The following is a 14,216-nucleotide window of genomic DNA, read 5'->3' on the forward strand; positions in this document are numbered from 1 at the left end:
GAAAGAGGGAGTGGAGAATGGAGGGCTGGGTAAAGATAGGTAAAGATATGTAAAAATTCATCATTGACTCAAATACGCCAAATCTTCTGATGAAGCCATGACACAGTTCTAAAATGCGAAAAGCAAAATAACCGTGTTGGAGGGATGACACAAATACAGGCCAAAGAGCTTGACATTTCAGAAGTGACAGGGAAAGTTTAAAGGAAGCACATGTGGAGAATATAAGGAAATGACCTTGAAATTTATGGGCAAGGTCAGGCTGCTATAAACCACAGGATAGTGGGTGTAACTCAGGAGTGGAACAATTGACTGGGAAAAAAACCCGTCTGCAGTTTCCCAGACTGGAAACATTTCCTGTCTTGGATGTCTGGATCTGTTTCAATGTCCAAGTAGCCTTACTTCAAAGTGCTCATGGGAGCAGAAAAGACAATTGGCTGAGTGTGTTTATTCAGAGCTGGGGAGGGAGAGTGGGAGTGGGAATGGGCTTAGGAAGTAAGTCTGGGTTTAAGAGCACATAGAGCACAAGGGGATAACCATTTTTCTGCAGACCAGCATCCAGGGCACTTCTCAGAGAGAAGGAAAACCTGGGAGGGAAGAACCTGGAAAACAGGACACAGGCGTCTTTGAAGTTATTTAGGTATGTAGGTAAGTCACAGTGGTGTTTGGTGCTCCAGGGAATGACATGGGAAATTCTCTTTTTTAAAAATTAAAAAAATTTGAGGGAATCCTCTGGTAGTCCAGTGGATAGGACTCCGTGCTTTCACTGAAGAGGGCCCGGGTTCAATCCCTGGTGGGGGAACTAAGATCCCCCAAGCTGTACAGAGCGGCCAAAAAAAAATTTTTTTTTCTGAAATATTTTCAACTTTAAAGAAACATTACCACATTAATACAAAGAACTCTTAAATATCCTTTATCCAGTCACAATATTTAAAAATTTTCTCTCCCTTATTAAAAAATTTTTTCTTTCTCTGTAAATACACATGTACATACATACATATGATCTATATCTATCTATCTATCTATATATTTTTTGGCTGTGCTGCCCAGCTTGTGGGATTTTAGTTCTCCCCACCAGGGATTGAACCCAGGCCCTTGGCAGTGAGAGCGTGGAGTCCTAACCACTGGACCGCCAGGGAATTCCCCATATGATCTTTATTTTGAACCTTGGAGAGTAAGTCGTCTAATCATGCCCCTTTGCACCTTAATATTTCAGGGTTCTTTTTTTTTTTTTTTTCAGGGTTCTTTTTCTAAGAACAAAGATATTCTCTTAAACAATTGTAGCACAAATTTCAAATTCCCTATATCAAACATAACATTCCTACCTACTCCATCGAAAATATTCTCATATTATCAATTGTCTCAAAAATGTTCTTTGTAGCAATATTCTTTTCTGGTAGGGAAGGTCTCTCTTCGATAGGGGCATGAGGCTGGCATTGCAGGACAAAGATGCATGCTCTCTCCCTCAGTTTCCTTAGGATCTTTATTAGTAGGGGAACCCTCGCAGGTCAGTTGTTTGGTTTTCTTTGGTTTCATTCTTGTTCCAGGTCCTCCCTAAGAGCACAAAAACTAATCAGCAGGAATTACCCGAGTGCTAAGAGATCTATAGTAGTAGAAGGGATCTGGCATGACAAGATGTAGTTTTAGCAAGGTGAAATTGGGCATCCTCCCACGTCTCCCTCCCCCCGCCAGCCTCAGCTTAAGAGTGAGAATGGACTATAATACTTTCCTTATTCCTTTTGATCTTTTTTGGGGAGGGTGGGTAACAGGGAGAATAATAAATACTTGAATGAGCAAAAATTAATTTGGGGAAAAAATAGGGAGATGATCTCCTATGGTAATTCTAATCCTTTACTGAGAATAAGACTTTCTATAAGAATTTCTCTCAAGGGAAGTGTGACACTGTACTTGTTTGTACTCTTACCCATTCTTTTTGGTGATTTAGGACTAATTTCTGTTTAAGAATCAATTGATGTCAACTTTCCCCACTGATACCCCATATGTGAACCAGTTGCAGAACTGCTTCCCTGGTCATCTTCCAGTTCTGTAGAATCCACACATTATGCCACAGCAACAGGGAATGTGGTGGGAGGGACAGGAGAAATGGGAAAAGAGTGAGAAAGGATCTCTGTCTTGGGTGGGGAATGGGGTAATGTGGAGAAGGGAGAGGAGACCCCAAAGACTATGCTGTTGGGGTTTAGGGGAATCTATGATCTCTACTGGAGCCAAGTTTCATTTCAAAGTCAGTCCTCTGTTTCCCTCCTCCCCTCCAGGCAAAATGAAGCTGACTCTGGTGCAGATCTTTTTCATAATGTTGCTGCTCCTGCTGGGCCTGGGGGTAGGCCTGGGGTTGGGACTTCAGATGGCCGCAGCAGTCCTGGAGGAAAGTGATCAGCTACTGAATGAGTTTCAGTCCAGTGACTCACATGACAAGGCTGAAGCCACTAGGGAGGGAGCGGGCACCCTTCGAAGCATAGAAACCCTTAGCAACAAAGAAGTGGTGCAACTGGAAGAGACCTTCATCAGTGAAGATGAAGTTGGAGGAAACAAGATGCTCAGAGCTGAGGCTCTCTTTCAGAGCAACAAAGACTATCTGAGGTCTGACCTGATGGACAGGGAATGCAATGCCCTGATGGCGCAGAAGACGAAATCGTACAACCACACATGCATACCCCGGTACACATTCATCCATGAGGAGCTAGAGGCAGTCAAAGCTGTCTGTAAGAGTCCTGTTGTTGCCTGTGACCTCAAGGGAGGCAAGTGTCACAAAAGCTCCCGTCCTTTTGATTTGACATTCTGCAAGTTATCCAAACCAGGCCAAGTCACTCCTCACTGTAATTACATAACTTTCATTCTTGAAAAGTACATTTTTCTATCCTGTAGTGACATGAAAGTCCAGGTAACATCTGGACCATGAAGTAAGTTCTCTTCTGCACCTTCTCATCTTTGTCTTCCTTTCCACCTCCTCTTTTTCATGCTGTTTTCGTCCTTAGGTATTCTGCAAAAAAAGGTTCTGGGAAGAGAGGCTGGCCTATTCTTTATCCTATTTGAAAATATAAATCTTCTTTGCCCTAGGGGTTCACCCAATCTGCATTTTTTTCCTGGGATTAGAGGTGGTAGAATAGGGTGATGATGTCCAATCTCTGTAGGTTCTCTGTCTCTTAGAGTCTATCTCTTGCCCTGGAAAGAGATAAGTGAAGAACTGCTCTAGTCTCTCCTATGATCCTGGTTATCAGTCTGTTCCCTGGTCTGGAGGCCTTTAGGTGTGGATTACAAGAGTTTAATGCATCCTTTATCCACGTCCTTCCCTGCTACCCACGATGAACATCTATGGCAATCACATAAGCCTCCTGGGCTTTCCATGTAGCACTTCTCTGCTACAGATGTAAATTAAAGTGATTCTAACTGTGACTGCGTCTGGAGAACCATGTGGATCAGGTTTCTTTTCCCGAACCCCTGGCTGTAGGGGTCTGCAGGTACGGTGCCATGGTGGTACAGACTGAGATAAAACATGTCCTGGGGCAAAGACAGCACTCATTTTCTTGACCCTTCTCAACCCTTTTCTTTTTCCTCTCATTTTTTTACTACCTGCCTTTTTTTTTTTTACATCTTTATTGGAGTAAAATTGCTTTACAATGGTGTGTTAGTTTCTGCTTTATAACAAAAACATCTTTATTCTACCTGCCATTTTGATCTTCTTTTCCCTCCCTTTGTTTCTCCCCCACCCCTCCTCTTTCTCTTGGTCTCCTTTTCCTCTTCTCTTTGGGATCTCCCTGTTCTTTCTCTGAATCCTTTTAGATATTCATTCAGCCAACACTGATCTCTTATGCCATGCCAGGTAAGAAGATGTTGGTCCTATAAAGAGTTTGTCATAGGGGGTTAGAGTGAGGGTGGGTCAAGAGAGTGATGAGGAGAGAGAGAAACATTTTTAAAAATTATGTCCAGGGCTTCCCTGGTGGCGCTGTGGTTGAGAGTCCGCCTGCCGATGCAGGGGACGCGGGTTCGTGCCCCGGTCTGGGAAGATCCCACGGAGCGGAGCGGCTGGGCCCGTGAGCCACGGCCGCTGAGCCTGCGCGTCAGGAGCCTGTGCTCTGCAACGGGAGAGGCCACGACAGTGAGAGGCCTGCGTACCGCAAAAAAAAAAAAAAAAAATTTTGTCCAATAAGTAGAATAATGGTCACATTAGGTGCTCAATAGATTTAGAATGAGTGGGATTGGAGGGAATTTTATTCTCACTCAGCACCTCTTTTCTTCTTTTGCTCTGAAAAACAAGAAAGTTAGTGAAAGAATATTTTCAGCAGAAAAGGGATTGGATCTACTCAAAGAGGAGAAAAGCTATGGGGTTGAATAAATAGAAGATGCTAAGTGGTTTTGCTCAGCCTATTTTCTCTGAATTCAAATCTATCAAGAAATAGTTTCGTTAGACATGCACGGGCACAGGAAGGGATCCTAGAAAATGGCAATAAGGATTCACTATGAGACTTGATTTTGAGATTTCCTCTTCCTAGGGTTTTTGCCTGTTTCAATCTCCTTGACAGTAATACACTCAAGAGTCTGGGACATCCATAAATGGGACACTGGAGGAAGGAAAGGTTTGGCTTACTCTGACCTGGCTTTTACCTTCCTGTTTTTTCTTCATTTAGCTCCAAATCTCCCTTACCCTTCCTGTTCTTGCAGGCAGGCAACCACTTAAATGCTTTGCCTCTAGTCTCCCCTCAGACTTCCCTGTTTCAACATTTCCCTCCATACCTTTGACTCACCTCTCCCAGCAATGACCTCTTAGGAACAGTGTTGCTGGGCGGGAAGTGTGTCTGCATCTGTGGGCAACCCTGACATTTTAGAGGTGGGTGGAGGAGTGGCAGGAGATGAGGCCCTGGACAAGGCAGATTCCTACTCTTCTTTTTTTTTTTTTTTTTTTTTTTTGTGGTACGCAGGCCTCTCACTGTTGTGGCCTCTCCCGTTGCGGAGCACAGGCTCCGGACACGCAGGCTCAGCGGCCATGGCTCACGGGCCCAGCCGTTCTGCGGCATGTGGGATCTTCCCGGACTGGGGCACGAACCCGTGTCCCCTGCATCGGCAGGCGGACTCTCAACCACTGTGCCACCAGGGAAGACCTCTACTCTTCTTGATGGGAGAATCCCTTTCGGAAGAAATAGACAAAAGACGATCTAAGACAAGGGAGAAAAAAAGAAGTGAGGTGTGAGAGAGGAAAGAAGAGTGGGTGTCAGAGAAAATCAGTGTGTTAAGAATTTGTCCAGTATGTAATCCAAAGGCATTGAAGATTGGGAATGTGATGGGAAAGGTTCCAAGTTTGACTTCTTAACCAAAAGACAGAGGATCCATTGTGTGGGGCAAACTATTAGGAGACTGGAATTAGCAAGGAATGGAAGCCCATGTGCTTTCATTCACAGATAAGAACCTCTTATAGGTTCCCACCAGCTTCTCTCCTTTAGGGTTCCCACACTCCAACAAGTTCTGCTATCGCCCTCATCTGGTCTCCACTTTGGACAAATCTCAGTGGTCAGGCTTTTATCTGACTGTGAAAACTAGCTCAGGAAAGCAATTTACAAAGCACTCTACGGGCTCCTAGTGGCTCAAGCAGGAAAACACAGCTTGGTAGGTGTAATGGGTTGACAAGAAGTGGGAACTTCACTCAAAAGGGATAGAAAATTAACTCATTATAGCTCAAATGATGCCTGATTCATAAAACTTTCACCAACTCTTTTAATTCCAGTAAAATCCCCCTCTTTGCACTTCCAGTGTATATGCTTAGTCCATACAACAGGTCCTCAGTCCTCTACCCAGTGTTCCTAAATCCCCAAAACTCCGAAAACTGAAAGATTTTCTTTCAAAGTGGCTCCCAAGCTCAGTGAGATGCAAAATCGGGCTGAATCGACTATGCAAGTCTATTTATTATCTTTATTTATGCTATATGACTATTATACATTTCACTGAAGAAATATCAATATGTCTGATTATGAATACTGACTCAGATAAACTCTTCTAGGGATGCATAAACATCACATACACTTATACAATGTTGCTTTTTAAAATCCTAAAAATTCTGTTTCAAAATGCATTGGCCCTAATGTTTTCAGGTAAGGGATTGAGACCTATATATACTATTTAATTAACCCTTAATTTATTTGAATATATAATATGACCTCAGTGAGACCATAGCATTTTTTTTGGCTGTGTTGGGTCTTAGAAAGTCCCCCTCTGGTGTCTGGGACTGACTGAGGCCAGCAGTGCCATCTGGGTTGGGTACCCTGAGCTTGAACTGGGACTCCTCTGGGCCTGAGTCCCATTTCTCCCCTCAGGTCACTGCTCCCCTACCCCATGCGTAGGGCCAACAAGCTGCCCCCCAAAAGTTCTGAGACTTGCACCTATGGGGTTGTCCTAGGACCCTGAAGCCAGGCCCTGTTTCCACGAGGGTGACCTGGCAAGCGGTGGTCCCCTCTGGCTGGTGTGGTATGTCTTTTGTGGGATCACACAACAGTGGGTCACCAGAATGGTGCTGATAAACTGATTTTGCGTGACTCAAACATATCCTGGACACAGACTAAATTTAGGACTCTGGATCACCAATGGTCACTACTCACCCTTGGACTTGAGTGCATATGTAGGAGGCTTTCACCCACCCATATTCCTATTGCTCTGCTACTTCTGGTCAATAGCACTTGAGGGTGGCAGGGACAACAGCACATGTCCCTCACCCTGGGAGCTGGTGGGGAGCTACCCCACCCCTTTGCAGGCTCCACACCATGTGGAGGTATAGTGGGCTGCTCCTGTTTCCTGTAAAGACTTTTTAGACCATTGCTCGGCAGTGTCAATGGGGCACTTCAGATCAATGCCCTCTCTTGCCTCTGATTGACAGGTGATGACACGCTCTCTTAATCTGTGCAAGATGAAGGCTAGTCATTCCTTGTGTGAATGGGATTGCTCTTTTGCTCTGCCCATGTACCCCCTGCCTATCCTCCTGGATGGTGGCAATGTGTGTAAGACAGGAGTGTAGTGTGGTCAGTTATGAAAAAGGTGGCATTCTAGGAAGGCGGTGATTATGGCTTAAAGAATTCAAGAGAATTGTACACCTGAAACTAATACAATATTGTAAGTCAATTATGCTTCAATTAGGAAAAAGAACAGAAAAGAAAAAAAAGAAAACTTTAGAAACTCTCAAGTCAGTTCTCAAAAAAAAAAAGAGTTCAGGAGAAGATATAGTTGGAAGATGTGTTGTTTTATGTTTATACTACAAAACTCTAAATGGCAAATTTCACACGGTCACAAATTATCATTCTCATTTTCCTGTGTACTCTGGGTGCTATGGTCTGAATATGTATCCCCTCCAAAATCACATGTTGGAATCCTAACACCCAACGTGATGGTGTGAGACGGTGGGACCTCTGGGAGGGAATTAGGTCATGGAGCCCTTATGAATGGGGTTAATGCTTCTGCAGAAGAGATCCCCCAGAGCTCCCTTGCCACTTCTGCCCTGTGAGGACCCTACCTGACCATGCTGGCACCCTGATCTGGACTTCCAGCCTCCAGAACTGTGAGAAACACATTTTTATTGTTTGTAAGCTACCCGGTCTGTGGTATTTTGTTCTAAAAATATGGGCTGGGCTAAGTAAGACACTGCTTGTGTTTGTGGTCATTATCAACAATGTACAGTAACAAAGTAACCTTTGAGAGTGTCATTGGAAGCTGGTATTCACAGGCAGCACAATGGATGATTCAGGGCCATGAGTCACGATACAGCTGGCACGAAATAAATGGCACTAGGAAACTGCAGAAACAAGAACATCTATATGGGTCCTATCAGACCGGTTTACCTTTTTCATGTGGTGGGAGATAATGAAATTATCCAGGAATAATACATCTGACAATAAAGAACATGAAGAAATGGATCCTAGATCTAACAGGAAGAGATGGTGCCCAGACAACACAGAAAGTCTACATGTGCACTGATTGGATAAGAACCAAATATGTGAGTATCTGTCCTCTGTCCATAATTCTAAATCTTCAGCAATAAGTCCCTATACTTCACTTGGGCCTATGATTTTTATAATATATTTTAAAATCAAATTGTTTATATAGATAAAGGCCGCTTTCCCCATCCCTCCCTGGAGGAAAAAAAAAAAAAATTGGCCAGGGACACACACTCCTTAGAGGCAGCTCAGCTTGTGGTCAAATCCAGGGTAATGTCGCTGTATCATGCCCTTGTCAGGCTCTTGATTTGAACTCTCCCCCTCAGATCCCTCTAGAGCTCACTCTTGTAGGCAAAGTGGACTGAGCTGGCCCTCTCCACCCCTTCTCTTTCCCAAGGTGGCACAGTTATATCATCTGGCAGAGATTCATTCCTGGTGGAATGAAAAGGGACGCCAAGGGACAGAGTTGTTGTTATTTAGGCAGTACTTGGACTTAGCATGTAATCTGTTGATGATGTTCCTTCCCCTGAACCTTGGATCCTACCCATAGGCCTGCCCTCTCCTCTTTGCATTTATAGACTGGGCTTCAGTCAGTTTCTGGAAAGTGATTCTAAGGACAGAGATGCCACCTCCAGGAGCAGCTGGGCTGGCTCTTTAGTAGAATTAATGATTCAGAAGCCAGGTAATAGTTGGATTTAAAGGAAGAATTTGGGAAAAGAGGAAGATGGCTAAGCAGAAGGAATATTTAGGGAAATGTGAGTGCACACGTCAAGGCATCGTGGCCCTTTACCCACTTATATATGATTTCAGGAGGCACTGGGATATCCCACTGTTTGAAAATGTCAGCTCTCTAGTATTAGCACGAAGCTAATGTTTGGAATTGTATCTGTATAAACTTATTGTGTATCCCTATACACAGCATGTAAAATTTTTAACTTCAAAGAATGGGTGAGATTTTCAGCACCTTTATAAGGTGACAAGAAAAGCAGAAGGCAAAACAGTACTTGTTCTATGAATGCTTTTGCATGAGTTTGGCAGTGTGCTAGTCACCGGTTGTTAAAACCAGTAACAAAAAGACAAAAAAACTAAAATCAGGCATTGTATCTGCCATGGTAACACATCCACAGACGAGGCCTATAGGGGATAGGATAGGAAGAGAGAAGGTGATATGATTAAATCTAGCACTAGGCATTGCCCTGGAAAGCTGGTCTGGCTAAGGACCAACGTAGAGCAAGCAACTGCATTAGGAGACTATTTCCAAGGGGAGGAAAAGGCTGTCCAAAGGGTCAACGGATAAAGATAGATATTTTTACCAGGAAGGTGCAGCCATCTCCCAGCTTCTGTGAGTGTTACCTGCCAAGAATTCACAGGTGCACTTCTCTGGAAGAGAAGGAAATGTATTGAAGAAAATATGGTAGAAGGGGGTTATAAATATGGAAAAAGCGTTACATAATCTGACCCAGAATTAGTCAGTAGAAGCCCTTCTAATCTGGCTTCTGTGTGCTTTTGACATGTTCCCATCATTCTTTAGACACTTCCTTGCTTTGAGAAACAGCAAGATGGTCTAAGCTCATCTTGTATTTTCCTTGCCCTGGGACCAGTCATTTCTCTAAAGAGACTTAGTTGTTTTAGTGGAAAACAGTATTTTAAAACCAAGATCGGATGCTAGGTGTGTGTGTTCATTTTTGTGGTGAGAGAGTTGGTCCCTCAGAGGGCAGAGCTTGGGAATATAGCAAAAAAATGCAATTACACACCCACCCTCCCACCCCACCCCCACATATTTACATGCATTTTATTTATGTATTTACATTGAAAACCATGATTCACATCAATATCTCCAATTCCAATCCAACCCCATAGGCTCATATTAGTTTTCTCCCTTTCCATATTTATATCTCCATTTCCATATTTATAAACTCCCTTCTACCATATTTTCTTTAATATATTTACTTATTTGATCAATCTCCATGTATGTAACTGAATCTTCTGTTTCTGCCACTGTCCCCCCTTCCATATGGATGCCATTTGCCCTCTCTGACTCTGACACTCTGTGACAGGCTGTCCCCCTACGTGGATGCTCCCCATTTGGGTTTTCATACCCCACACCAGGTTCCCCTCTGAGTGGGATACCTCCTCTCCTTGCTCAGGCTGACGCTCCATGCTGGATTTCCCCCCCTCATGCCTCACCTCTACTCCCCCTTACCCCCGATATGGATGCCCTTTTCTCTTTTCTTGGGCTTTGACTTCCTATTCCCCATGCCAGGCTGACCCCCCTTTTCAATGCACACCAGATTTTGCCCCATTTAATGGCTTCAGGACTAAATTGTTTAGGAAGGGAAGAAAGGGAAAAGAATGGAAGGGAATAGGAAAGAAACGAAATGGAAGGCCAGGGGAAATAAGCCAACGAAAGGGAAGAGGTGTTATATCTTTTGAAAATTAAAATTATATATTATCAGTTTCTGTACTTTAAAGTTTTACTAGCTATATATTATTCTATTTTATTAATGCAATATGATTCATTGAACGATTCCTTTACTTTTGGAGGTTAAGTTGACGTCTAACAATAAATAGTTCGCACAGATTCTTTTCCTTAAAGCAAATTCTTCCAAGTGGAATTATTAGGTCAAAGAGTATAAACCTCAAAGCTTTAGGTACCTTTTCACCTGTTGCCTTTCTGTAAGGTTGTACTTATACTCTCTCCACCAGTGCATAGAATGGACCCACGTCACTGTATCCTTTGCATAATTTGGTATTATATTTTATTTTAATTTTTGACAGTTTGATAGGTAAAATAAGGGATCTCATTATTATTTAACTTTGCATACCTTTTATTGAATGGGCCATATCTTCTTTTTATATAAATTTATTTTATTTTATCTTTGCGTTGGGTCTTCGTGGCTGCACGCGGGCTTTTCTCTGGTTGCGTCTAGCGGGGGCTACTCTTCGTTGTGGTGTGCAAGCCATTGTGGTGGCTTCTCTTGTCAGGAGCATGGGCTCTGTGTCTCGTGGGCTCTAGAGCGCAGGCTCAGTAGTTGTGGCCCACGGGCTTATTGGTAGGCGGATTCTTAACCACTGCGCCACCACGGAAGCCCCAAGAGGGCCATAGCTAAAGCGATTCTTAGTAACTCAGTGTCTCCTCCTCCCAGAGATTGTCTCCACTTCCTGATACAAACCCTTATGAGCCCTCTTTGTGCCCATATACTCTGTTACTCTGAAAACACAGATTAAAAACTCTTTAAGTTTGAGTGGATTATGCATGATGGCTGCACAGTATCATCAGTCATGCATTCAGGGTGTTGAATCTGGGTTCATTTAGGAGGGTACACAGAGAAAATACGGTTCAGGAATTTCTCCTAGAGGAAAATTACCTCACAGTGCTCAGGTTGTGGAAGTGCCACGGATATCCCATCATTCACCTACCTTCAGTCTTGCCACACGCCCTTCTGTGGGTAATGCCATCATCAGGGTTTACCATCCTTGAGATTATCTATACCCGCCTGGGCAAATTATTCCCACACTCAGGCATCTTCTCGCTGGTTCCTATCCTGTAGTCTGTTTTGCCCAGCTTAGTCATCCCAACCACCTTTGAAGCAACTCTTTTAATGCTAAGCCTAAAATGGGAAAAGATTTAGTTAGGGTTCCAAGACTAGATTTACAAAAAAAAAAAAAAAAAAGTCTGTTGTAAGATGGGAACTTTCTCCCTTGGCAGGTCCTGTTGAATGAGAATAAAATCTGAACAGGCAGCATCGCAACCAGAAATAATCAAATATCCTCATAATGACCTGTGTAATTCCTTGGTTCTACAGTTCTTTCATCTTCGCTGCTGTGGTCACTTAAATCCATCTTCTGGAATTCTAGGACTAATCATTTCCCTAAGGAGAGGTATTGTAGGAGGTGGACCCAGCAAAAGATGAATCTTACCTCAGCACGTACTTTTCATTGTAAAATATACACAAACATAAAACTTGCCATTTTTATCATCTTTAAGTATACAATTCAGTGGCATTAATTACATTGACAATGTTGCGTAATCATCACTACCATTTATTTCTGAAAGTTATTTTTATCATGCCAAATAGAAATTCTGTCCCTCAGTTCACATTTTGTAATATTTATCAAAACAATACATGCCCACAGTTAAAATCTACAGCCTCTCTCCCTACGACTTTCCAACTCTCCAGTCCAAGTCCAAGTGGGTCCAAGAGGCATCATTTCTAACTCTCGCCTCACTATCTCTGTAAAGGTCTTCTTTCTCTACTTACTAATCCATCAAGTCTATTGACTTCACGTTATGGTAGATTAAGGTTTAGCTCAATTTCACCTCACTCCCCTCTCCTTTTCCTCCTAATATAGCAATATTTTAGTTTCTCTGTTGCTTACCTTTCTAACCTAATAATATACTAACCCTCTTACTATCTGTTTCAGCTATGTGCTGCATATTTTGAGTCCCTATTTTGCAAGATGAGGATATTAGCATCCTTATCTTTCCCTTCATTCTCTTTTCCTCTATCTTTAATGGATAAAGAAGATGTGGCACACATATACAATGGAATATTACTCATCCATAAAAAGAAACAAAATTTAACTATTTGTAGTGAGATGGATGGACCTAGAGTGTGTCATACAGAGTGAAGTAAGTCAGAAAGAGAAAAACAAATACCGTATGCTAACACATATATATGAAATCTAAAAGAAAAAAAAAGGTTCTGATGAACTTGGCGCAGGACAGGAATAAAGACGAAGATGTAAAGGATGGACTTGAGGACATGGGAAGGGAGAAGGGTAAGCTGGGACGAAGTGAGAGAGTAGCATGGACATATATACACTACCAAATGTAAAATAGATAGCTAATGGGAAGCAGCCACATAGCACAGGGAGATCAGCTCTGTGCTTTGTGTCCACCTAGAGGGGTGGGATAGGGAGGGTGTGAGGGAGGCTTAAGAGGGAGGGGATATGGTGATATACGTTTGCATATAGCTGCTTCACTTTGGTCTACAGCAGAAACTAACACAACGTTGTAAAGCAACTATACTCCAATAAAGATGTTAAAAAAAAACCTTCAGTCATCTGTCCTTTAGTTCTACATTGTCATGATTGTTAATATTAATATTTCATTCTATAATCAAAATGAAGATTTAGGTTCACTGACTCTAACACCGAAACTTGATACAAAGTATTTACATTATTTAGAATATGCAAATAATGTTTCTGAAGATCCAGAAACACCATAATTTCTTTTTTGGGGGGCCGTGAGACATGCGGGATCTTAGTTCTCCAGCAAGGGATCGCGCTCCCTGCAGTGAAAGTGCAGTCTTAACCACTGGACCGCCAGGGAAGTCCCTAGAAACACCATAATTTAAGAAAACATTTTGTATCTCCTGGAGTTTATTGTTGTCTTTTTTATTTGTTAGACGCTTTTTTTGCAAGCTGTAAATGCTCACTTAAAAAAAAGTTTTAGAAATAGATGGTAGTGATGATTGCACAACATTGTGAGTGTAATTAATGCCATCCTCTCAATCAAACGAATTTTCTATCAAGTACTTCCTTTCCTTAGAGATTTCTCTCCTAGAGCCTCTGCCCCAGTAGGTCTGTTCTTCAGCTGTGATCCTGTGATCATTCTTGTCTGGATGCCATGTTGTCCCCTTTCTTGGTCTACTCTCTTCTTTTAGTTTTTGTTGGAGCCTATTGCCAAGTAAGTTCATAAGAAAATGTGCTTAGAAGGTGCATTTTGTGAGTTCTTACACACTGGAAAATGTATTTATTCTATTCTCAGATCTGATTGATAGTTTGCCTGGGTATGGAGTTACAGACTGACAAGAATTTCTCAGAATTGAGAAAACACTTGGCTTCATAGTTTTCTATCATCCAATGCTATTGTTGAGAAGCCTGATGTCATTTTGACTCTTCGGAAATGGTCGTTTTTATTTCCCTAGTGAGCTTTTAGGATCTTTTAATGACTGTGTCCTCAATTTTCACATTGATATGCTTAAGTATAAGTCATTGTATCCTGCAATGGGGGAGGGATGGTGGTGGTGGTAGGGTTTAATTTAGAAAATCAAATCTTCACGTCTGGGAAATTTACTTCATTAAATTTTCAATTTTCCTTTTTCTTTCTCCTCTCTTTCCAGAACTCTATGAGTCAAATATTGGATCTTTTGGATTTTCTTATCTCTTCTACTTTTTTCTCATATTTTGGAATTAATTTCTTGGAAATTTCTTTACGCGGACCTCTCACTGCTGTGGCCTCTCCCGTTGTGGAGCACAGGCTCCGGACGCGCAGGCTCAGTGGCC

General features: G+C 42.4%; 1 protein-coding gene across 1 annotated transcript; it reads left to right on the forward strand.

The window, feature by feature from the left end:
• The first annotated feature begins 588 nt into the window (after positions 1-588).
• Positions 589-2,999, forward strand: RNASE10 (ribonuclease A family member 10 (inactive)). The gene is made up of 2 exons (XM_024761337.1): positions 589-637; positions 2,271-2,999. The coding sequence occupies exon 2, from the start codon at positions 2,276-2,278 to the stop codon at positions 2,912-2,914; it is 639 nt and encodes a 212-aa protein (XP_024617105.1). The 5' UTR covers positions 589-637; positions 2,271-2,275; the 3' UTR covers positions 2,915-2,999.
• Positions 3,000-14,216: the final 11,217 nt, after the last annotated feature.

Source organism: Neophocaena asiaeorientalis, unplaced genomic scaffold (assembly GCF_003031525.2).
Source record: "Neophocaena asiaeorientalis asiaeorientalis breed wild unplaced genomic scaffold, Neophocaena_asiaeorientalis_V1.1 scaffold95, whole genome shotgun sequence".
In the NCBI taxonomy this organism is placed as follows: Eukaryota; Metazoa; Chordata; class Mammalia; order Artiodactyla; family Phocoenidae; genus Neophocaena; species Neophocaena asiaeorientalis.